Source organism: Euleptes europaea, chromosome 18 (genome assembly GCF_029931775.1).
Source record: "Euleptes europaea isolate rEulEur1 chromosome 18, rEulEur1.hap1, whole genome shotgun sequence".
NCBI lineage: Eukaryota > Metazoa > Chordata > Lepidosauria > Squamata > Sphaerodactylidae > Euleptes > Euleptes europaea.
In genome coordinates this window covers 35967967-35993251 of record NC_079329.1, presented here as the reverse complement: position 1 = coordinate 35993251, position 25285 = coordinate 35967967, and the positions used below count along the sequence as shown (strand labels likewise).

The following is a 25285-nucleotide window of genomic DNA, read 5'->3' as shown; positions in this document are numbered from 1 at the left end:
GATTGAACCTGGGACCCTCTGCATGCCAAGCAGATGCTCTACCACTGAGCCAAAGCCCCCTGACCCTTCAGAATCTGGTGCTCTGGGCATTCGCCTAGGTTTGCCTAGTGGTTGGGCCGGCCCTGAAAAGGGCACACCAATAAATCTGGGGGAAAAAAGTTAGAATGGTTTTAAATCATAGAGTCATAGCGTTGGAAGGGACCACCAGGGTCATTTAGTCCAACGCCCTGCACAACGCAGGAAAGTCACAACTATCTCCCCCCCCCACTTACCCCCAGTGATTACCACTCCATGCCCAGAAGTTTCCATTTGCAATGGGAAAATAGTGTGGCCATCTTCCTTCCGCACCTTGGCTTTTGCCTGCCCCATTTCTTTCTTTTTTCACACGTCTTCCTTCTTCCTGCCCCCATCTCCAGTCAAGGGTGAATATGTTGAAAAGGAAGACTGCAGTTTGAATCCAGAGATGGTGGAAACCCGAGAAGATCCTGGGATCCTTTATAACTGCCCGCAAGATTATGGAGAATATGAAAACATTAAGCTAGAGAGACATTCCGGGCCGTACGACCTCGTCAGGCCAACTAGCGGAAAGCTGAGTTGCGACATCTGCGGACTGGCCTGCGTCAGCATTAATGTTCTGATGGTTCACAAACGAAGCCACACTGGTAATTGCTTTTAGGCTTTTCCCAAGCAGGAGCGAGGTCAAAAGCATTGGATCAGAGGACATTCCAGTAGCCAGCCATAGTCTTTTCCATGCAAGTTATTTGCCCTGGAAACTGATGTGGTTGGGAAGCTGGGCATTGGGGGGGGGGGCTTCTTTTTGGGAGGACCTGCTGCTAATGTGCATCACAGCTCCTGTTTCTGTTTGCCTATGTGATGAGAGGAGCAACAGGATTAGGAATGCCAGGTCCCTCTTTGCCACCGGCGAGAGGTTTTTTGGGTGGAGCCTGAGGAGGGTGTGGTTTGGGGAGGGACTTCAATGCCATAGAGTCCCTGCCGTTGGCCGGGGGGGGGGGTCCTGGCAACCCTAGTGCCCATCAGATTTGCCCAAGCCCTTCTGCCCCACTACCCCCTGATCAATCTTTGTTGCCTTCCCTGGCTCTGCCTTGCTGCATCCTGCAAAAACCGACACTATCATATCAGCAGAAAGGTGAAAGAAGTAGGGTTGTCGGGTCCCTCTTTGCCAACAGTGGGAAATTTGGGGGGCGGAGCCTGAGGAGGGTGGGGTTTGGAGAGGGGAGGGACTTCAATGCCGTAGAGTCCAATTGCCAAAGTGGCCATTTTCTCCAGATGAACTGATCTTTATCGGCTGGAGATCAGTTGTAACAGCAGAAGATCTCCAGCTACTACCTGGAGGTTAAAGAAGGAGAAAACAGACACCTCTGTACACGTATCAAGAGGATGAGAAAATCAGTACAGGAGCATAGCTGTTAACAATGCAAAATGTATTGTAGCTATATTTTTCACAGTATGTGGTAATAAATCCACCAATAACACATATATACACTACAACAAAGAGATGTGTGTTTTTATATTATTGTGAAGTATCCAAACAGGTAAGTCTCAATGAGTTCCTCTGTCAGGTAAGTATTGAAACACAGTTCATTGAAAAGACGAACTGTGCTTCAGTACTTACCTGACAGAGGAACTTATTGAGACTTACCTGTTTGGATACTTCACAATAATATAAAAACACACATCTCTTTGTTGTAGTGTATATATATGTGTGTTATTGGTGGATTTATTACCACATACTGTGAAAAATATAGCTACAATACATTTTGCATTGTTAACAGCTATGCTCCTGTACTGATTTTCACTACCTGGAGGTTGGCAACCCGAAGCAGGATGGCGAGTAAAGACCATAGAGACAGCCTAGAGCGTCACCCAGAAGTGACATCATGTCCTCCCCAAACTCTACCCTCCACAGGCACTCCCTCCCCACAGATCTCCTGGCATTTGCTAAGGCAGTGTTGGGAACCCTAATGAAGGCCACTGTTAGTTGCCAATTGTCAGTAAGGTTTCTAGACCCCCGGCGGGAGCAGAGGATCCCTGCTTTGTGGCCCCTTCCCCGGGTGCCATTCAGCTGGCCAGTGGGGGGCTTACGATCAGCAAACTGAGGCCATCCCTCTGTCACTGGCAACATGGCGATGTCACTTCTATCGAACACTGGATGTGACATTATCAGGTTTTTGATGACCACATGGATGCTCTGGTACTGGGCAAAACTCTGGTAAAAACAGCTTCTACCATAAAGGTTTTGCCCAAACACTAGACTGTCCCCACAGTGCCAGTGGCGTGATGACATCACTTAGGGGGCTCACTGGAAGTGACGTCCCCACGTTGCCGACCACAGAGGCCTCAGTTCCCCACCCCTACTACCCACCACCCTCTGGTGTCCAGGGGGTACCTGGCAACCCTCATTGTCAGACACATCCCTACCAAGTTGGTGAGAGCAAATATAAGTAAATCAAACACGAAGGACTAGTGGCCTATTCACAGAGAACAGCTGCAGTATCACCTTGTCAAATTCAGGAGGGAAATTGGCTCTGGAAGATTTTATAGGGCTGAAGCAGTCCCACATGACCTTCTCTGGCCTTTCACTATTAAGACACTTCTGTTGCTGTAGGGTTGCCACCACTGGCGGGAGGTGTTTGGGGTGGAGCCTGAGGAGGGCGGGGCTTGGGGAGGGGAAGGACTTCAATGCCATAGAGTCCAATTGCCAAAGTGGCCATTTTCTCCAGGTGAACTGATCTCTATTGGCTGGAGATCAGTTGTAATAGCAAAAAACCTCCAGCTACTACCTGGAGGTTGGGGGAGAAACAGGCACCTCTATACTAATACCAAAGGTTAGGAAAACAGTATTGGAGCGAAAAACATTTACAAACAAGGTGCAATTTTTATATAAGCTACCGAGGTTCCTATAAACATACAATGTACAAATACAAGTAACCACACTGTAACCAACACATAGTATGTACAAAATATACAGTAAAGGAGCAAAAAATCTTTCAAAGGTCTCAGCAGAGTACCAAGTATGTATAAGTTCAAGTTTGTACGTACTATGTGTTGGTTATAGTCTGGTTACTGTATTTGTACATTGTATGTTTATAGGAATCTCAGTAGCTTATATAAAAATTGCACCTTGTTTGTAAATGTTTTTCGCTACTATCTGGAGGTTGGCAACCCTAGTTGCTGGTCTGTCACGAAGCCTGGTCCCAGTACAGTTTGACTGGCAATTCTGGTATCAAATCCCATTCTGCTATTTGGGAGGTGACCTGCGCCAGGCAAATCAGGTTTGAGTCCACCAGAGTAGAATCACACCCCCTGTCTGGATCAGGATCCTGCTGTTTCAATGCACTTTTTTCAATTAAGACCAGACATTCTGGGCTGTGTATCACTATAGTCCAGTAATCTGCCAAACTACATGCTGGGACATACTGGGACTCCTGCGAGAAAACGGCACATACGTTACAAGGAATATATTAAATGCAGGTTTCTGTGAGCTTCAAGTCACTTATTGCAGAGAACCCTCCCTGCTGCATCTCTGCATGACTCACTGCTTTTGTTTGGATCCTTCCGGTCAATCTCCACTATGGTGTTTTCTGCATGGGGACAGATATGTGTAGTTTCCCATGTTTGCTTCCATGGCTGCACATGGCAGGTTTTTCCATAGTTTTCCTTGCAGTAGCCCCCCCACACACACCACCGGAGCTAGTTTGTTTGTTTTAATCTGCATTTGACTATTGTGTAACAGGTGCTCTGAATTCACAGCTTTCTTTCTTTTTTTAAGTAAGTCTCTATCCTCTTTTGTTGAGAAAATATGCCTTTCCCCTTATAGCCCTGCAACAGAAGGGGCTAGACTCGAGACTTAATTTTTAAAAAAAACAAAGCTGGGAATTCAGAGAACCTGTTGCACATATTGTTATAATGTTATAGCAGCATAACACTGTTCAATTGATATTTAAAAACAGAGGTGGGAAGTGGAAATGGCTGCCATGTGAGCGAGATTGGAGAAATCCAGACTTTCCTGCCCAGAAAGTAGCCATCAGGATTCGCTGCAATATTTCCCCAAAACTCACAGTAAAGCAGGATTGGGAAAGACTGGGGGAAAGCCATGAAATGCCCAGGAGGCACGTGAGCTTACCATGATGATTTGAGTAAGCGGGGTGGAGGGTGGGGGGACCACTTTCCCAACAGCATCAAACGTGGTGTAAATAACCTGTGTGGAAATGGCCTAGGAGTGGGTGATACACTGAATGAGACTGGCTCAGGTCAGTCAGTGACTCCCCAGTTAAGAAATGTAGCAGAACGACTGAATTCCTCAGCCAATGCTGTACATTGTGTCTCTGCATGAGTCCTGCTGGGGCTTTCCTTTATGCAGGCATGTATCAGACAGGGAATCAGGCTCCTTTTAGGATAGATAGTTCTTCCTCTTACAGCTGGTAAAAGTAAACTTTGCATATACAAGAGTGAAGTTTTCCACCAATTTTAATTCAGAAAAAAAGGTGCCCCAGCAATCAGAACTCTGGGAACTCTCTAATCCTTTCCCTTAGCTTTTTGAGGTCTCATTTCATCAGACAGAGCTTGGTCCTGTCACACAAATTGATAGTTCAATCCTATATTGAGTTACTCCAATCTAAGCCTATTCATTTCAGTTGGCTTAGACTGGCCTAACTCCACAATAGCACTGCCAATTTCCTAGCCTAATATCCTTTAGGGCAGAATTGGGTGTGGGGTGGCAAAGAGGTTGGAGTCTCAAGCTAGGATCCAGGAGATCCGGGTTTAACTCCCCAACTCTGCCATGCAACATAGAAACCTAGATCTGGAAGGGACCTCATCTAGTCCAACCCCTGCACAATGCAGGAAGTTCAGAACTACCTCTCCCCCACTCCCCCAGTAACCCCTGCTCTATGCCCAGAGGAAGGCAAAAACCCTCCAGGATCCCTGGCCAATTTGGCCTGGAGGAAAATTGCTTCCTGACGCCAAAGTGGCAATTGGCATTGCCCTGAGCATGTAAGAAAGGACCACAAGAGCCAAGCACTGACTTATCCCTTCCTGCCCTCTTACGATCTGCCTAAGTTCACAGAATCAGCCTTGCTGACAGATGGCCATCTAGCCTCTGCTTAAAAACCTCCTAAGAAGGAGAGCCCACCACCTCCCGAGGAAGTCTATTCCACTGAGGAACCATTCCAACCGTCAGTAATTCTTCCTAATGTTTAGCCGAAAACTCTCTTGATTTTATTTCAACAAGTTGGTTCTGGTCCATCCTTCTGGGGCAACAGAACATAAGAAAGGCCATGTTGGATCAGACCAAGGTTCATTAAGTCCACCAGCAGTCTGTTCACACAGTGGCCAACCAGGTGCCTCTAGGAAGCCTACAAGCAAGACGACTGCAGCGGCATTGTCCTGCCTGTGTTCCTGCCTATGCTCCAAATAATATAATAGGCATGCTCCTCTGATCCTGGAGAGAATTAGTCTGCATCATGACTAGTATCCATTTTGACTAGTAGCCATGGATAGCCCTCTCCTCCATGAACATGTCCACTCCCCTCTTCAAGCCTTCCAAGTTGGCAGCCATCACCACATCCTGGGGCAGGGAGTTCCACGGAAAACTACTCCGCTCCATAGACCTTGGGCTAGTCGCTCTTTCTCAGCCTAGCCTACTTCACAGGGTTGATAAAGATGAAGTGGGGCAGGGAGAACCAGATGCGCCTACCTGAGCTCCTTGGAGAAAGGGCAGGGCAAAAGGTATGCGAGCAAAAGGAATGTGTTGCTCTCCCGCTAACCAGTAAATGCTTTCTCCTCTCTCTTGCACATGTCGTTTTTAAGGCGAGCGCCCCTTCCAGTGCAACCAGTGTGGAGCCTCATTTACCCAAAAGGGCAATCTCCTCCGCCATGTTAAGCTTCACACTGGGGAGAAGCCATTCAAATGCCATCTGTGCAGTTATGCCTGCCAAAGGAGAGATGCCCTCACTGGTCACTTGAGGACCCATTCTGGTAAGTGACTTCAAAAATGCCTTCTTCCCCCTGCAAGCTGAGTGGATCCACTTCCCTCTGTGGATCCACTTCCCTCTGTGGATCCACTTCCTCCAGCCCCTTTTTATATGTTTTGTATCCCAGAACCTTTAAAAGGTTTATGAGAAAGCATCCAGGTATTTGTCACTGGAGATTAACACCCTGAGAGCCAGCGTGGTGTAGCGGTTAAGAGAGGTGGACTCTAATCTGGGGAACCAGGTTTGATTCCCCACTCCTCCATGTGGAGCCAGCTGGGTGACTTTGGGCTAGTCACAGTTCTCTGAGCTTTCTCAGCCCCACCTACCTCACAACGTGTCTGTTGTGGGGAAAGGAAGGGAAGGAGATTGTAAGTCAATTTAATTCTCCTTAAAAGGCAGAGAAAAATTGGCATATAAAAACAGCTCTTCCTCCTCTTCCTCCTCCTCCTCCTCCTCCTCTTCTTCTTCTTCTTCTTCTTCTTCTTCTTCTTCTTCTTCTTCTTCTTCTTCTTCTTCTTCTTCTTCTTCTTCTAGAGGCCCCTCATTGAGGTCCTAAACCAGGTATCCCCAGCATGGTACTCATGGGCGCCATGAGTCCCCATGTTTTTAGGAAGTGGGTGGGGCAAGGTAGGGCTTTTGCCCAGTGTCAGCTCTCACCTGTTCTCCCGTGGTTTGCTCCGTGGCGCACACTCCCCTTTTACCTCCAACTCCTACTTATCGTGTCCAGTCCCCTTTCTTCCCGGTTCCTCTGTCACTCTCTCCCTCTGCTTAGCCTCAGACGTCCGAGTTATAGAGACCGCTCGCCTCTCTTCGTCACTCGTGGCCTCTTGGGAGATAGACTGCTAAACGCTCGCGTCCATCTCCTATGCCCATCTCCTCCTCGGCCAGCAAAACCCTTTCCTTTTCAACCTTTCCCCTGTAACACCTGTCCCAACCACCAATTAACGTCTGTTCCCTTTCTAGCCCTCTGCAGGTGTTGTTTCATCACCCCTGCCTGGGTCTTCTCTTCCCCCTGTCTCTTCTGTCCCTCCCTATTAACCTCCTGTGATCTCTCCCTTTTCTCTAAGTGTACCCTCTCTTCCTTACTGGCGATCTTCTCCCCTTCTAGCGAGACCTCGTCTTCCCCTCCAGCTACTGTCCTCCCATCCCTGTCCCTCCCAGGACTTTGCTTCCCAGAGTGATTCCGGCAAGCGAGGGCGACTATGCCCGCTGGGCATAGTGCTGGGTGCGGCACACCCAGTAAAACATTTGATTGAATATTGGAGATTTGATTGGCTGTGCAGATCTGTTTTAATGTTGCTTTAGCACTAGATGCCACCTGAGCACAAGTCTCTGCACTGTGTGACTGAAGTCAAGCTGTGTCTGGCTCCGCCTCCTGCGGCAGCCATTTTGTTGCTGTGCCCACCATGCCATGTCGGAATTTGCCCCCAGGCTCAAAAAGGTTGGGAACCCCTGTCCTAAACTGTATTTCACTTGTACGTAAATTTGGCTCTGTCCAAGTGATTGGTGCTGATGTGTTCAACTTGCATGGGACCCAATGAGGCTGGAAAAACCATTATCTCTGAAGAAGAAGAAGAGTTAGTTTTTATATACCGACTTTCTCTACCACTTAAGGGAGACTCAAACCGGCTTACAATCACCTTCCCTTCCCACAACAGACACCCTGTGAGTTGGTGGGGCTGAGAGAGCTCTAAGAGAGCTGTGACTAGCCCAAGGTCACCCAGCTGGCTTCGTGTGTAGGAGCGGGGAAACAAATCCAGTTCACCAGATTAGCCTCCGCTGCTCATGTGGAGGAGTGGGGAATCAAACCCGGTTCTCCAGAGCAGTGTCCACTGCTCCAAACCACCACTCTTAACCACTACACAGAATCATGGCTACGGATAATCTATATTGTATTATGCTTGTGGAGCTGAATTCTCTGATGCCAACTAGCTGAACTGCTGTGCTCAAATGCAATGATGATAAATTATTTTTATCAGTAGAGCCATCAGTGAACATTCCAGTCCTGCAGGGAGCACAGTGCATGCTTGCAGTCCAGCCTGTGGGACAGAAGCGAAAGTTGTCAGTCTGCCTGGGACTAAAACTTCACACATGCTACAGGGACAGCCATAGATTTGTAATGCCCACTTAGGACATGGAAGAGATCCCAGAAAGCAGAGAAGCTGAAGGCAGAATTAGATGCAACGTCGATTTCTGTGAACATTTTAAAAGGCTTCCCCACCCCCCTTTTCCAAATGCTGAAGCAGGAGCTGCTTTTCCCAGAGGCTCTTGAACCCATTTCTGTCCTGCTGTTTCCCCACAGAAAACTGCTCCTCCAAGTTGCTTTTACCCCCACTGAGGAAAATAATATTTTCCCCCCTAGGAGAGGAAAAACAACTTGGAGGGGGCAGCATTTTTAAATCGGTCAACAGCTGAGGAGGACAGGGTTTAAGGAACCCTCTTCTCCCCACACACACGCACACACCCTGTTCTCCCCCAAAAAAGAAGATTCAGCAGCTGTAGGAAGGGACGCAGAGCAATTCTTTTTCCCATGGAGAAAGGAATCTAGAAAGAAGGTGACGCATGGAAGCATGCAGAGCATACAATGGACTATGAAAGAGGAGCCCAAGGGAAAGGTCTGAGGGTAAGAAAGTGTAAGGAAATACACCGAGAAGACAGGAAATAGATAGACCCTAACTGCGTGATACACTGTTCCTGGGTTTAACGTAAAATGGCTCTTTGGGGAAAACTACATGTCTTGATGGGCTGTCCATGTACCAATGGGTAAGGTTGCCAGCTCTGGGTTGGGAAATACCTGGAGTTTGGGGGGTAGAGCCTGGGGAGGGCGGGGTTTAGGGAGGGGAGGGACCTCAGCCGGGTATAAAGCCATAGAGCCCACCTTCCAGAGCAGCCCTTTTCTCTGGGAATGCATCTTGGTCATCGGGAGATCCACTGTAATAGCAGGAAATTCAAATCAACTTACAAATTACAAAAATACAATTGAAGCAAGTGTGACTGTGAGTGTGAAGTGCCATCAAGTTGCTTCCAACTCACGGTGACCCTATGAATCAATGTCCTCCAAAGTGTCCTATCCTTAACAGCCTTGCTCAGGGTCTTGCAAACTGAGGGCCGTGGCTTCCTTTACAGAGTCAATCCATCTCATGTTGGGTCTTCCTCTTTTCCTGCTGCCTTCAACTTTTCCTAGCATGATTGTCTTTTCCAGTGACTCTTGTCTTCTCATAATGTGACCAAAATACAATAGCCCCGTTTTAGTCATTTAAGCTTCTAGGGACAGTTCCAGCTTGATTTGATCTAGAGCTCACTTATTCGATGTTTTGGCGGTCCACACCAAATATACGTGCAAGAAAATGCAATCTGATGCCCTGGGCTGAGGCTGGCTCTGCTAGCCCCAGCTGCAAGCCACAGAACATAAGAACTTAAGAAAGGCCATGCTGGATCAGACCATCAAATCCAGCAGTCTGTTCACACAGTGGCCAACCAGGTGCCTCTAGGAAGCCCACAAACAAGACTACTGCAGCAGCATTATCCTGCCTGTGTTCCACAGCACCTAATATAATAGGTATGCTCCTTTGATCCTGGAAATAATAGGTATGCATCATGGCTAGTATTCATTTTGACTAGTAGCCATGAATAGCTGTCTCCTCCATGAACATGTCCACTCCCTTCTTAAAACCTTCCCAGTTGGCACCCATCACCACATCCTGGGGCAGGGAGTGCCACAATTTAAACTATGTGTTGGGTAAAGAAATACTTCCTTTTATCTGTTAGTTGGCAGATGCCATGGCACCCACAAACACAACATTTGCGATCCCCACACTAGATCTTCTCCCAAAGGGCAGGAAACCAAGAGACTCAATGCTTTGCTTCAGAGACATGTTCCGACTAACAGCCAACAGCCCAGAACTGTCCAAGTCTCACTCCTCTGGCCACGCTCAGGCTTTAGGAGAGAGAAACAGATCAGGTTTTCGACAGCAATCTTCTTACCCTTCCTCTGAGGAGCTGAGTGATGGTATACACAGTGCCCCCCCACCCCCCACACACACTGTAGCCCAGGAAACCACTTATGCCACACATTGGGGAAGGGCTGTGGCTCAGTGGTAGAGCATCTGCTTGATCTTGACATGCAGAAAACAGCAGGGAGACAAAGAACCAGTGTGATGTAGTGGCTGGACGTGGATTTGGGAGGCTTGGATTCTAATCCATGCTCAGGCCATGAAGTTCACAGGACCACCTTGGGACCAACATGAACACATGAAGCTTCCTTATACTGAATCAGACTGTTGGTCCCTCAAGGTCAGTGTTGTCTACTCAGACTGGCAGCAGCTCTCCAGGGTCTCAGGCAGAGAAGAAGAGTTGGTTTTTATATGCTGACTTTCTCCACCACTTAAGGAAGAATCAAACCAGCTTAAAATCGCCTTCCCTTCCCAGCTTAAAATCGCCCCATAACAGACACCACGTGAGGCAGGTGGGGAGAGCTCTAAGAGCTGTGACTAGCCCAAGGTCACCCAGCTGGCTTCATGTGTAGGAGTGGGGAAACAAATCCAGTTCACCAGATTAGCATCTACCGCTCATGTGGAGGAGTGGGGGATCAAACTCGGTTCTCCAAATCAGAGTCCACTGATCTTAACCAGCACACCTCGCTGGCTCTCAGTCTTTCACATCACCTACTACCTGATCTGTTTAACTGGAGATGCCAGGGAATGAACCTGGGACTTTTTGCCTGCCAACTAATGCTCTGCCACTGAGCCACAGCCCTTCCCCAAGTATTACTGACTTCTTTCTCTCCCAGCTGTTTAAATTTCCTGCTCAAACAGGACCAAAGGGTAAAATGTCCATAAAGGGGTGGGTGTCAACAGAAGCAGAGGCTGTAATAGAATCACTGCAAGCACAATTCCTGTGCCTCTTGTGATACGCATGGAAGTGTGTGTGTGTGTGTGTGTGAGAGAGAGAGAGAGTGAGAGAGAGAGAGAGAGAGATTGCATTTTCCCATCCATAAAAAATGTGCAGTTCAAATGCAGGGGAAAATGCAATTCCTCCACAAAAGGAGCACAGCTTTGAAGAAAAGGTATCGAAACAATCCAAAGAAAATGGTGGTACTGTTTTTAAGAGAGATGGTTGGGTCTCCTGCACGCACTGGGTAACAGCTTTATGTCGCTTGTGCCCCCAAAAAAGAAAAGGTTACGGTCGTACAGAAAGGTCTTGGTTGAGGGGAAAGGAAGTGGTAAGGGGGTGGGTATGCAGAACACAGATGTTGGGTTGGATCCAGACTACATTTTCCATCAGCTGAATGGAACTTTCCTGTCCTTCCCGCCCCTCACTGCAGCCCACTGATCTCCTTGAAATGCAACTCCTGGGGGTAGGGGGCACTGAGGAATGACATTAGGGGGTCAGCAACAGAAAGGGGAGCTCGAGAGAAAATTGCCAAATTTAGTCAGGATCCAACCTGTAGTATGGAAAAATAATTGCAGCTTGAATTTACCGTATGTACTTCAGATCTTGACAAAGAGGAGTTATCAGAGCAATGTTCGTGGTGACTAGGTCATTTCTTTCTCTGCCTCAGTTTTTTCCATCTGCAAAATGGGTATAGTTGAGGGGGATGTTCTTAATTCCTCATTGCTACCAATATTTAGGCTCATTAGACAACTGGGCACCTGGCATTTTCCCCATGCTTTGGTTTAATATTGAGGGAACTTGATGGGCAGTCCTGAGAATGAACATGGTTAAGATGTTAAGTACTTCTTCATTTTGAAAGTAGGATATGAAATGATAAGGAATATAATGCCCCCTTTGTTTACCCGTTTATCCTTTCTAGTGGAGAAACCATTCAAGTGTGAATTCTGTGGACGGAGTTATAAGCAAAGGAGCTCACTGGAAGAACATAAAGAGAGATGCCGGACCTATCTGCAGAACGTCGGTCTCAATGAACCTAGTGAGAACCTCAAAATTAATTAATGTTAACTGGATCCAGAAAATTCGGAATTAAACTATAATGCTAACAGGAAGGGTATGGAATGGAGGAATTGTCTCCCTGATGAAGGGAGGTTTGGGGTCCCCTTTTGGTTGCTGCTGGGGGAATCAAAGAATCATAGGCATGTAGGGTTAGGGTTGCCAGGTGGGTGGTTTCAGCAGGCAATTGCCTGCCAATTCAACTGGCTACTCCAGAGTGGCAATCGTGTACGCTTGTGCACAGCAGCATGTATGCAATTACCCCCACCCCCTAAAACCTCCTGCTGATCGAGAGAAGGGACCTGCCAATCCTATGTAGGGTACATTTTATGCATGAGTGATGGAATCTGTTGGCTTGGGGACAACACTTATGCAGCCTGGTGCCAGTCTCAGAGGGCACATTCAAGCACATGAGTGTCATACCCTAATATAGAGGTAACCCTTTAAATTCCCTGGGGAAATTTGGTTAATATAGCAGAGTTTTGCCCAATCAAAGAAGCGTGATATTGAGTGCAGTAAATAATCCTCCCCAGAAGTACTTACATTTATTCAAGTAGATTCTGTTCACAGTAAGGTTGCAGGCGAATGGAAGAAAGTAGCAGAATCTAAAGAGTATTTTCCCTATCACAAGCGGCCAGCTGATCCGGCATCATGTGTATGGAAGTATGAGGCATGGTTTCTACAGGAGAGACCTGTAGAGACCTGTGACTCCATGAAGAGCCAAGGGGAGAGTGGGAAGAACAAAGGAGACACAGAGAGAGGAGGGGTCAGAGGTTAAGACAAAAAGAGTGACATCCCATTCAAGAAGATAGCACTTATACACACTTAGAGTGATGTAGCCCCCCACCTCCAATGTCCAGGTATGCTGTCACTCACTCCAATGGGGAAATATTTGATGAAACAGAAGAAATTTACTGCTTCTTTTTAGATCACTGGAATGGCTTAGCCTCAGTTTTTGCTGCCCATATGACAGCCATCTTAAACCATACGAAGCTCATCTTCTGCATTTGATATAATTTAAATAGATAACAAAATACACAATATTTGATTGTATTTGGTGCACTTCTTAACAATGGTATTTACAGTGCACTCCAAAGAGCATTTTCCAGGAGAATGCCCCATTGAATGGAATTCAGTGAGATTTTTAGAAGGCCTACCTAAGATTGCTCTCTTAGTGTTTGACAGTGTACTTGGTGGCATTCAGCTAATTACACGGGGATGCTTCTCTAAATCAAAACTATCAAAAGGTTCCCCACAAGCTTAAGCACTAGGGTTGCCAGGACCTCCCTGGCCACCGGCAGGAGGTGTGGGGGTAGGGTTTCCATCTTCAGCTTGGAAAACTCCTGGAGATTTGGGGTTGGAGCCTGGGGAGGAAAAGGAGCTGAGTGGGGTGCAATGCCATAGAGTCCACCCTCCAAAGCATCCATTTTATCCAGGGGAACTGATCTCTGTAGTCTGGAGATGAGCTGTAATTCTGGGGGCTCCCTGGGCCCCACCCAGAGGCGGGCGTCCCTATTAAGTACCCATTGTCAAATTTTAATGTTCCAATAAACAGTTCCAATTTCACCTGTGAACTTGGTACAAAAATGGAAAAATTCAGGGGTGAATTACATAGGGTTTGAGCCAACCAGTTTTTTTCCACTGCTGAAAGAGGGACTCCAGAGATCAGTTCCCGTGGAGGAAATGGGTGCTTTGGAGGGTGGGCTCTATCTCCCAACAGAAGCCCCTTCCCCAAGCACTGCCCCTAAATCTCTAGAAATGTCCCAAGCTGGATTCGGCAGCCCTGCCTCCCATTCAAATTCCAGATTACAATTTAGTAATCATGTCTGAAAGAATGAAATGGCAAATTTAACTATAAGAACTTTTGTGTATTCAGTTTGGTTACTGAAAGGCAGAGGGATCCATCCTGGTGACCATGAACAGGGTATATAATTATACATAACCGAGCTTGACTACTAGGTATTTTGAATTGTACTTGTTTCCTCTGCGGCGACTCAGTGTTCACTGCTTTAAACCACCCCTCTGGAATTCATTATTGATGAAAAAGTTGACATTTGCACAACCACATGGCTGGGAAGGGGGGGAAATGCTTGCTGCTGTGACTCTGGTGCTCAATCAGAGATGCTTATCGGGCCATTGACTTGTTCTTTTTTGTTCCATGCACTATCCCTTACTGACCACATCGTTTGGTGTGACAGGATGCAATGCCTCTAGTTTGGGTCTCACTTAGCACTTTGAGGTTTTAGTAACCAGACCTGCTCGCTCTGAAAAATGTGAAATTGTGGTCTTAATGGTGACAGAAGTCACACGTTGGGAACCACTTGAACTGCCTCCTAAGAACACACACTTTCCACTCTGGCATTGCTAGAATGGAGGGCCAAAGGTTACAGAGAGAAACGGAAACATAAAATAAAAGTCCAAAAGTGGGGAAGTAGAGGCTGGGCTTTTCCCAGCCGCTTCCTTGGCTCTCCTGCAGCTTATCGTTCCTCCTGATATCTCTCCTTCCAGCCAAAAACCAAACTTTCACTTCCCTCACATCAACTGTACTTATTGTTAATATTCTATGTCTGCCCCAGTGAATAGCTGGGGAGATGCGGGGAGCATTTTGTAAGATAATGTCATACTTAAAAAACGACAACACAAGGCTGCAAAGTTTAATTGGAGACTAAATGTTAGTTGCTTAATTGGTACGATCTTTTTGGTGGGGCTGAGAGATAAGGATACTTTATCCTGTGCTTTCCCCACTCCGGTCGGGAATGGGCAGGATAAAAATCAAATAAATAAATGTATATTGGCTTACTGTTAGAGGCTCTTTTGTTTCTGGTGTGCCTCTGTAAAAAGAAATTAAAAGGAAAACCTTAAAAGCCGACTTTCCTTATAACAACATGTGCTATTTATAACATTCTTTGTTACATCTTACTTCTTCCTTTGGTATCTCAAAAAGACATCTTTAATGAGTGAAGTGCCTGGTTGTCTTATATAGTCCAATGATAGACAACAAGGAGGAGGTTAAAAGCAACAGTTCTTTATTTAGCTAAACACAGACCTGGGGTGAAATAACCAAAGATAAGATGCAGGGTTATTCACCAGAGAACAAAGGAAGCTTAGTATCATTTATGCATTCGGATGGGGCAGGCCTATAGCTGCTAACAAGCAGATTGATACACAAAAGCACCAATACACATTAGGTGTCTACTTCACATTAATTAGCATAGCCTATAGATATTGCCCGAAGGCATCTCTAAGCAAGTGCTAGGTCTTGTGATCTAGGAAGTAGAAAACACATTCCTGAGGTTTGAGATAATTCAGAGCTCTCTACTGGTGAAAGGCCGTACCAGGCAAGCAATGTAATCTGTTGGCCTCTTATAGTTGAGGATGCCAACGTTCCCAAAGCTTCCATGTGTGTGTGTATGAATACATAGTGTTCTATACCAGCCCTTATATCTGGGCATTACATGAGGTGTCAGCATTGTACAGGTATATTAATATTTCATCAATTCATTGGTTGATGAATTATCTACCCCTTCAACTAAAATTCATTCAAAAAATGTTCCTGTAAAGCAGAGGGTCTCCAATGTGGTGCCTATGGGCACCATGGCACCCACCGACACCTTTTCTGGTGCCCGCCAAGGGAATGAGCTGTTACCTCCCACCCCCTGCCAGCTGAGACACCGGAGTGGCCGCCTGTTTCTTTGGAAGAAGTAGTTGAGTTAATTCAACACATAAAACTGAGGAAAGCCCCCGGCCCGGATGCTCTGGGCCCTGAAGTACTTAAAGCAGATCCCAATTGGTGGGCCCCTGTATTGGCTCAACTGTTTACCTGGGTGGATAGAACTGGTATTATGCCAGAGGCATGGACTAAAGCAATATTGGTGCCCATACATAAAAATGGAGACTATACAATTCCAGCTAACTTTAGACCCATCAGTCTCCTCTCGATTGTAGGGAAACTCTACGCCAAACATCTATTGAATAAACTCTTAGCTTGGATGGCAGAACATAAGATTCTAGGCCCTGAACAAGTGGGTTGCTACCAGGGGAAATCCACTTTAGACCACTGCATTGTACTTGCACATCTAGTTAACAAGTACGCTAGGAAAACCAACACCGAGTTATACTCAGCCTGTCTGGACCTTAAAGGAGCATTTGATTCCATCCCAAGAAACCTTCTATGGGGTAAGTTAATGAGCATGAACATCGACAAGAGATTAGTATTCCTAATCAGAAGGTTGTATACCAACACAAGTTGTCAAGTCAAGTGCACACCGCTGGGCAAACTATCCCCTAAAATCAATTTCAATAAAGGAGTTAAGCAGGGCTGCATCCTGGCCCCGACTCTTTTCAACCTCTTCCTAAATGATCTGGCTACTGCGTTAAGAGACGGCCATTGTCCCAAACTCAGCTCCGTACATACTCCTCTGTTACTTTACTCTGACAATGCTGTGCTATTGTCATGTTCAAGGATTGGCTTAAAGAGATTACTAAACCGGTGTAGTATTGTACTGCAAATGTTCTGGTGTGGAACTATGCAAAATCTAAGGTCCTGGTATTCTCAAAGTCCTGGAAACCACTTAAATGGATAATTGGTGGCAACTCACTTGAGCAGGTCAAATATTTTAAATATTTAGGCATTTATTTTCATCATAATGCATCTTGGAAAACCCATTATCAATTTGCAACTAAATCAGCAGAACTTAGCTCATTAGCAAATATTTGGGTTTTTTTCAATAGAGGTTTTTAACGCCAGAGTCAATGCACAATTACTGTATGGTATTCCTGTCTGGATTAGTGCACTAGGTTATCCACTGGAACGCACCCAAGCCAAATTCCTTAGAAAAATAATGGGAATGCCCTGTTGTGTCCCATATGCTGCATTGTGCTTGGAAACTGGCCAGATGCTACTTGAAACAAGAGCATGGCTCATGACTGTAAAATTCTGGTTACACATCCACTTTAAGGCAGATTCCTCTTCCCTTATCTATTATATGCTCATGGAGTCACATGCTTCTTCAACATATTGAGAGCAAAATTAAATCTGTTGGCTTTAACTTTGACTCCTTGCTTATGCTTACTGAGGCAGAAGCTTTTCAAAGGATAAAATGCAGACTCTTAGATATAGGACTTCAAGACCTAAATAGCGCTACTAATAAAACATGCTCCCCTTCAAATTTAGGGGTATATTTTGACTTTTATCAGCCCTCCCCATACTTATCTCACCTGTGTGATCCTTCTCAACGTAGAGCCATTTCTCTGGCCAGATTTAATGTTTTGCCATCTGCGCGACTAGAAGGCAGATTTCGGAAAATCCCTCTGTCTGCCAGGCAACAGTTGTATTGAAACGGTTGCTCGTGTCTTATTTTATTGTAGTTTCTACCCAGAATCTCGCAATGAACTTTTAAGCCCCCTGTTGGTTAATAGACCGAAAGTCTCAGATTCTTTTAACGTTTCCTATTTATTGAACAATCGTTCGCCCCATATAATGGAGATGGTGGCACAGTTTTTAAAGCTTGTTTTAAAAGCCCGCCAAACTGTTAATTAGACGGCAGTATCAACAAACAGCGTTATTCGATGTAACTGTCTTTTAACTATGCCGTAAAGGGCACTTTTTAATATCTCCATTCCTTTTGTACCCTTCTGTATTATGTTTTTATGCCAATAAAGGGATGATGATGATGATGATGGTGATGATGATATATTGATGATATATATATATTGGTGCCCGCCAAGTGTTTTAAAAAAGTTGGTGGGGCCAAGTGGGGCTTTTGCATATCAAGGCTTCTGGTTGAGCACTGGAGATTTGATTGGCTCTGCAGATTTTTAAATATGTTGCAGAATTGCAAATGTGCCTGCAGGCTCAAAAAGGTTGGGGACCCCTGCTGTAAAGTGTGGCCCTGGTTGTCAGCCAACAAGAATGTTGTGTTTCTGTTGCAATATTCTTCATTGCTGAACAAATTTGGAGGAATTTTATGGGATGTGTTTGTGTGCGATTCACAAGCCACTCATTAGCATCAGAATAACAGCCATTGTAGCAGTGGAGTCAATATTTGCATAGGGATGCATTTGACTCAGGACTTCTATAGGTCACCAAGTGGTGTATCTCTTTCCATTGCATCTGAGGTAAGAGTAAATTTTGCCAGAATCAGCTTTATTAGCTTCTATTAGCAAGGTTGGTATCCAGGATATTTAACTACTGTTCCAATGGGCAGATCTGACTTGCAAACAGCTAGAAGAAGAAGTGTTTGTTTTTATATGCTGACTTTCTCTACCATTTAAGGAAGAATCAAACCATCTTACAATCCCCTTCCCCTCCCCACAACAGACACCCTGTGAGGTAGGTGAGGCTGAGAGAGTTCAGCGAGAACTGTGACTAGCCCAAGGTCACCCAGCTGCCTTCATGTGGAGGAGTGGGGGAAACCAACCCAGTTCACCAGATTAGCCTCCTCTGTGTGAGAGATCCCCCTCCCTGAGTTTGCTTCTCCAAATCAGTTGCTCAGACGTTGATACAGAAACAATAGATTTATTGAAGCCTTCAGGAGATGAGACAGGCACAGGTAGAAAGTTGCAAGTGAGGGGCTATGCGGGTTTACAGAATATATTGACTCCAGGGCACTGGGGCACTGGGGTTCACACTTATTGTTATGGGAAGTTACAAGCTTGGCATAATACAAAACATCAGACGGATCCCAGGAAGTCTGGTGCGGCTATCACACTTCCAAGGCCGCACCGGCCAGAGGGAGTACTGGCAGGAAGAACAGCGGGGGGGAAGATACATGGGCCATCAGGCCTGGCGCCTGAGACCAGAAGGTGTGAACTGCTTTTACGAGTTCACTGATAACACCGCAGGTGATGGAAAGCAGAGACACAAAGACAGAGACCCTCACATTCTGCCCCCCTTAAGGCCCCCCTCCGGGAGGACGAGGCTTATCGGGATAAGCGAGGTGGAATTCTCGGACCAAGCGAGGAGCTGCCATGTGGGGTGCGGCCACCCATTCGTCATGAGCGGAGCCAAGGTTTTTCCAGCGAACAAAGTAAAACAGTTTCCCTTTCTTCCATTTGGAATCTAAAACCTTGGATATTTCCAAATGGGTATCCCCTCCTACTACGGTAGGAATCTCATGAGCGGGAGGGGGGTGGAATTGGGGAGCTGCTACATAAGGTTTGAGGAGGCTTATATGGAAGACTGGATGAACTCCCTTGAGAGTCTTAGGGAGACTCAGTTCCACGGTAACCTCGTTGATTACTCTGGTAATGGGGAAAGGTCCTACATAACGGTCGCTCAGTTTTTTGCAGGGGCGAAGAGAGCGAAGGTTTTTGGTGGACAGATAGACTTGCTCCCCCACCTTGAGTTCCCATCCCGGAGACCGGTGTTTGTCTGCTTGTTCCTTGTACTTGCTTTTTGCCCTTTCCAGATTTTTGAGCAACCATGGCCAGGTGGATTTAACCACCTGAATCCACTCCTGAAGATCAGGGGTAGACTGGAGCTCTGGCGAGACGGGGGCAGAACCGAAAGGGCCAAAATCCGTCCCGTATATAACTTGGAAGGGACTAAAGCCGGTAGAGGAATGAGGCGCATTGTTGTACGCATATTCGGCAAATGGCAGCAGGTCGACCCAGTCGTCCTGGTGGAAATTTACATAGCAACGCAAATAACATTCTACTACCGCATTTACTCGTTCCGTTTGACCATCCGTTTGGGGGTGATAGGCGGACGAAAGGCCCTGTTCCTCCACTCCCATTAACTTTAGGAAAGCCCGCCAGAATTTGGCAACAAACTGGACCCCCCGGTCGGAGAGGACCTTCCTCGGGATCGAGTGTAGCCTGAGGACGTGCGTGATGAACAGTTTAGCTAAGCCCTGGGCTGAAGGAAGACCTGCACATGGAACGAAATGAACCTGTTTGGAAAAGAGGTCTGTGATAACCCAGAGAACCGTTTTCCCCCGACTTGGAGGTAGGTCGGTGATAAAATCCATGGCGATGACTTCCCAGGGACGGGAGGGGTTCTCAAGCGGTTTGAGAAGCCCCGGGGGTTTTCCCATCCGTTTCTTGGCTGTGGCGCAGGTGGGGCAGCTGCGCACATACAACTCTACATCAGATCTCATACCGGGCCACCAGAATTGCCTTCGAACCAGGTGAAGCGTTTTTATGAAACCAAAATGACCCGCTAGCCTGGCCCCATGTACAAGTCCCAATACTTCTTTGCGAAGGGAAGATGGGACATATAGTTTCCCCCCCTGCACCCACCAAGTGTTGGTTCGTTCCAAGCCAGTGGGGAGGAGATGGTGCTCCTCCTCCTGTAAGGAGGCGTCCCGGAGTCGCTGTTGGAATGCTTCCGGGATACCTTTGAGTGTAGGGGGGGTCTCCGGTTGGCGGGCTTGAGATCGGGTGGTGACGGCCAAGCCAGGGACTTCCCCTCGCTGTTCGGGAGTGAACAGGGAGTCGACGGGGCGATCGAAATCGTTGCGATACTGGGGAAGTCGTGACAAAGCATCAGCTAGGGCATTTTCTTTGCCAGGGACATGTTTGAGGGTGAACCGGAATTTTGCAAAAAATTGGGCCCACCGAATCTGTTTGGCATTGAGTTTTCTAGCTCCCTTGAGAGCCTCAAGATTCTTGTGATCTGTGCACACCTCAAACGGCAGCTCGGCCCCCTCCAAGAAGTGTCTCCATATGGTAAGGGCATGTTTGACCGCTGCTGCCTCCTTCTCCCAAATGGCCCAGTTGATTTCGGACTGGGAAAACTTCTTGGAGAAGTAGGCGCATGGCCTCAACCGTCCCCCCTCATCCCTCTGCAATAGGGCCCCGCCCATGGCTACATCCGAGGCATCCACCTGCACCACGAAGGGCTTGGTGCAATCCGGGTGAGCTAAAACGGGTTCGGATGAAAAAAGTAGCTTTAAACGTTCAAAAGCTTGCTGGCATTGGGGAGACCATTGCAGACGGGCTGAGGGGAGTGCGGCGCTAGCCCCCCTGTCCTTGGTACGCAACAGGGCAGTGAGGGGAAGCGCAACTTGGGCAAAGTTGGGAATGAAATTCCGGTAAAAGTTGGCAAACCCCAAAAACTGTTGAAGTTGGCGGCGGGTAGTGGGGGTTTCCCAGTCCCGCACCGCCTGGACCTTGGTGGGGTCCATTTCCAACCCTTGGTGGGAAATCACATACCCCAGAAATGTAATAGAAGGTTGGTGGAATTCACACTTGGACACCTTAGCATACAGTTTGTGCTCCCGCAGCCGCTGGAGCACTTCTCGCACTAGGCGCACATGTTCTTCCATGGTCTCAGAGTAAATAAGAATGTCATCGAGAAATACCACCACCCCCCGAAACAGTAAATCATGCAAAACTTCATTAATTAATTGCATAAAGACACTCGGAGCCCCCGAAAGTCCGAACGGCATGACCAGGTACTCAAACATCCCAAAACAACTGGAAAAGGCCGTTTTGGGTTCGTCTCCTTCTTTGATGCGAATGCGGTGGTAGGCTTCTACCAAGTCCAGTTTGGTGAAGATTCGGCCCTCCTTTAATTGTGCTAGAAGGTCAGGAATAAGAGGGAGGGGGTAAGCATTAGACTGGGTGACTGCGTTCAGTCTGCGAAAGTCAATACACAGTCTTAAATCTCCCGTCTTTTTCTTTACAAAGAAAGCTGGGGCTGAATAAGGAGCCTTGGAGGGGCGTATGAAACCCCTCGCCAGATTGACATCCAGATAGTCTCGCAACACAGTCTTTTCACTAGGGCTCATGGGGTAAACCTTTCCCTTGGACAGTTTGCCTTCCCCTACAATCTCGATGGCACAGTCCGTTTCTCTGTGGGGAGGCAGTTCGTCGCACTCTCTAACATCGAAAACATCAGTAAACTGCGAGTACTCAGAGGGTAATTGAGGAGAGACTGGGGCGGGGGACCCTACCAGTGCGGCGGCTGGAGTTCTGAGTACCCGTTCCTTGTCATGCAACCCACAGGGGTTTTCGGGGAAGGAAAGCACCCGTTTAACCCAATCAATGGAGGGATTGTGTCCCCTTAACCAGTTCATCCCCAACACCACAGGGGTTACAATAGGGGCGATGGTGAAATACAACCGTTCCCAATGTTCCCCCACGGACATAATCACGGCTGCAGTTCTGTGGGTCACAGGGCCCCGTTTAAAGTCACTCCCGTCCATTTGGGAAAAACGGAGGGGCCCCGGAAGCCGTTTGCGCCGGACACCCAACTTCTGGGCAGTTTCCTCATTTATCATGGTGCGGGCACACCCCGAGTCGACCAACGCGGGGACCTCTAACGGGGGACCCCCTTTGGGTAGGGACAGATGAACACGCACAAATACATTGTCCTCTTGGGCGCTTACCATCGGTGGAGCTCCTTGCACAACGATAGGGACGGTCTGCTGCGGAGCCCCCTCTACAGCAGACCGACGGCGTTTTTTGCCGGCTGTTCCCACTCTTCCTCCTCGCTGGAAGAGGGGGACGGGGTGGTGGCTTCCGGGGAGCCGTCCGAATCAAAGACGGTATTTGTAATCCGGGACCCCGATGGGACCGTAGAGTCGGATGCCCCATCCTGGGGGCGCGCGTGGAGAGCGGAGGGTGCGCCGGAGCGCCGGCTCAGTGGTCCACTTCTGCGGCGAGGCTGGCTGTCGGCGGCCGGTTTCGTCGGCTCGGCCTGGGTTTGGCGGGGGGGGGTCGGACGGCCGGAGCGAGAGGGGCATTGCGATGCAAAGTGACCCTTTCCCCCGCAGATCAGGCAGACGCCGGCCTCGAACCGCTTGCGGCGTTCCGCGGCCGAGAGACCCCCGCCACCCCCTTGCCGGAGTTCCCGGCCCCGGTCACCTCGGGGCCTGGGGTCTCGCCCAAGCCGTTGCTTGGACAAGTTCAGGAGTTGTTTGCGATTCTCGATGTCAGCAGCATGGCGAACCCAACCTTCCACATCCGGGGGGTTCCCTTGCATGAAAGCCCAATGTTGGAGGTCTGGGTTGAGACCCTCCCTGAAACATTGTACCAAGGTAGCTTCACTCCAGTCCAGAATTCGGCTGGCCAGTGACTGGAACTCACTTGCATACTGCGCCACCGACTTAGTCCCTTGGCGCAGTTGCATCAGGGAGGCTTTAGCCCGCTCACCCAGAGTCGGGTCCTCAAAACGGTTTCGGAGCGCTACCATGAACTCGTCCAGGGTTCGCAGCACCGGCGAGCGGAGTTCATACTGCAACACCATCCAGGCAGCCGCCTCCCCTTGCAGTAAGGAAGCCACGTACTGCACCCGGGACTCCTCAGAAACGAAGGTTCGGCCTTGTTCCCGCATAAAAATGTCTACTTGGACCATAAAAAAGGTCAACTGGTCTCCCGACCCGTCATACGTGACTTTCAGGTCCCGACGGGCCGGGGGGGCAGGGGTTGCGGGCGGAACTACCGGCGCCCCGTCTGGGGGAGCACCGGCTGGAGGTTGCAACTTCAGCGCATCTAGGGCCGTGGCCATCTCACCCATTACGCGTTGCATGGTCTCCATCTGCTCCTGCATAGCCCGGCGGTCTTCCTGCCACTGCTTTCGTTCTTCCTCCATGAGGGCCTCTTTGCGGGCCGGGTCCCCTTCGAGTCCCGTGCTGGGGAAGGCCAACCGGCGATCCTTCGCCGCAGTCCGCGAGAGCGACCAGCCCTTGGGGGAGTCCAGCCAATAAGTAAGCCCCCGGGGACGTTCGTCCCGATCTTGGTCGGGGGCGCGACCCTTCGGTTTCTTTGGCTTGGCTCCCTCCTCCTTCGGGTCCGGCTTCTCCGGCTCGTCCGGTTCCTTGGGGGCATCGGGGTTAGGGGTGGTGTCCTCGTCGGCTGACATTCTGTCCAAAGCGGTACAGCTGCAGTCCGGGAGGCAAAGACTTGCAACTTAATGTGAGAGATCCCCCTCCCTGAGTTTGCTTCTCCAAATCAGTTGCTCAGACGTTGATACAGAAACAATAGATTTATTGAAGCCTTCAGGAGATGAGACAGGCACAGGTAGAAAGTTGCAAGTGAGGGGCTATGCGGGTTTACAGAATATATTGACTCCAGGGCACTGGGGCACTGGGGTTCACACTTATTGTTATGGGAAGTTACAAGCTTGGCATAATACAAAACATCAGACGGATCCCAGGAAGTCTGGTGCGGCTATCACACTTCCAAGGCCGCACCGGCCAGAGGGAGTACTGGCAGGAAGAACAGCGGGGGGGAAGATACATGGGCCATCAGGCCTGGCGCCTGAGACCAGAAGGTGTGAACTGCTTTTACGAGTTCACTGATAACACCGCAGGTGATGGAAAGCAGAGACACAAAGACAGAGACCCTCACACTCTGCTTGTGTGGAGGAGTGGGGAATCAAACCCGGTTCTCCAGATCAGAGTCCACCACTCTGAACCACCGCTCTTAACCACTACACTACGCTGGCTCTCTATTGGCCTGATCCAATGCAATAAGCATGAAAATCACCTGGACAGCCAGACAAGGAATTTTTTGTAAACTGGAAGAAAATAGCTTTAAAAAAAAGGCTATCAATGTGCCACAAATTATGAATTCTAGAGGGGTACTGCGCTGCAGCAAAAATGAACAGGAGTCGTGTGGCACTTTAAAGAATAGAGCACTTTCATGGAATAGAGCACTTTATGCCATGGAAGTTTAAGGGGGTAACCACACTTTGTATTCCCAGGGAAGAGTTTGAAAATGTTATAAAAAACATCGCTTTTAAAAGGTTTTTTGGATACCACGGCTTATAAATGGTTGGAAGACTTCACAGCTAAAGGGGCGAAACAAAGGGTGTTACCGCACTTTGTATTCCCAGCAATGTATTAAGGGTTTGAAAATGTTATAAAAAACATCGCTTTAAAAGGGTTTTTGGATACCACGGCTTATAAATGGTTGGAAGACATCTTCACAGCTAAAGGGGCCAAACAAAGTGCGAACAGTATTTTTTTATAACGTTTTCAAACTCTTAATACATTGGTGGGAATACATAGAAAGTGCGAACAGTACTTTTAATAACATTTTCAAACTTTTAATACATCACTGGGAATACAAGTGCGGTAACCCCCAAAGTGCGAACAGTATTTTTTATAACGTTTTCAAACTCTTAATACATCGGTGGGAATACAAGTGCGGTAACAGCCTACGTTGGAATAAAAAAAAATGGTTAGTCTTTGAAGTGCCACAAGACTCCTGCTCACACATTATTAACAAAGGTATGGGTGGGCAGGCGTATGTTAGTTCCCTGGGTGTATTTCCTCAATTCCTGTTGGCTTTAGAACATGGTGACCAAATTCTCATGAGCACAGCTAGGTGAACTCATGAAAATGGTTTATACTGGGGGTCGGACCCTTGGTCTGTCAAAGCCAGTATTGTCTACT

General features: G+C 47.9%; 1 protein-coding gene across 1 annotated transcript in view; it reads left to right on the top strand.

Moving 5' to 3' along the window:
• Positions 1-570: 570 nt before the first annotated feature.
• IKZF3 (IKAROS family zinc finger 3) overlaps positions 571-25285 on the top strand; it is a 56796-nt gene continuing 32081 nt past the window's right edge. Inside the window, exons 1-3 of the mRNA XM_056863380.1 lie at positions 571-662; positions 5830-5997; positions 11806-11922. Coding sequence (XP_056719358.1) covers positions 638-662; positions 5830-5997; positions 11806-11922 — 310 coding nt within the window. The 5' untranslated portion in view covers positions 571-637. The remainder of the gene's footprint in view (positions 663-5829; positions 5998-11805; positions 11923-25285) is intronic.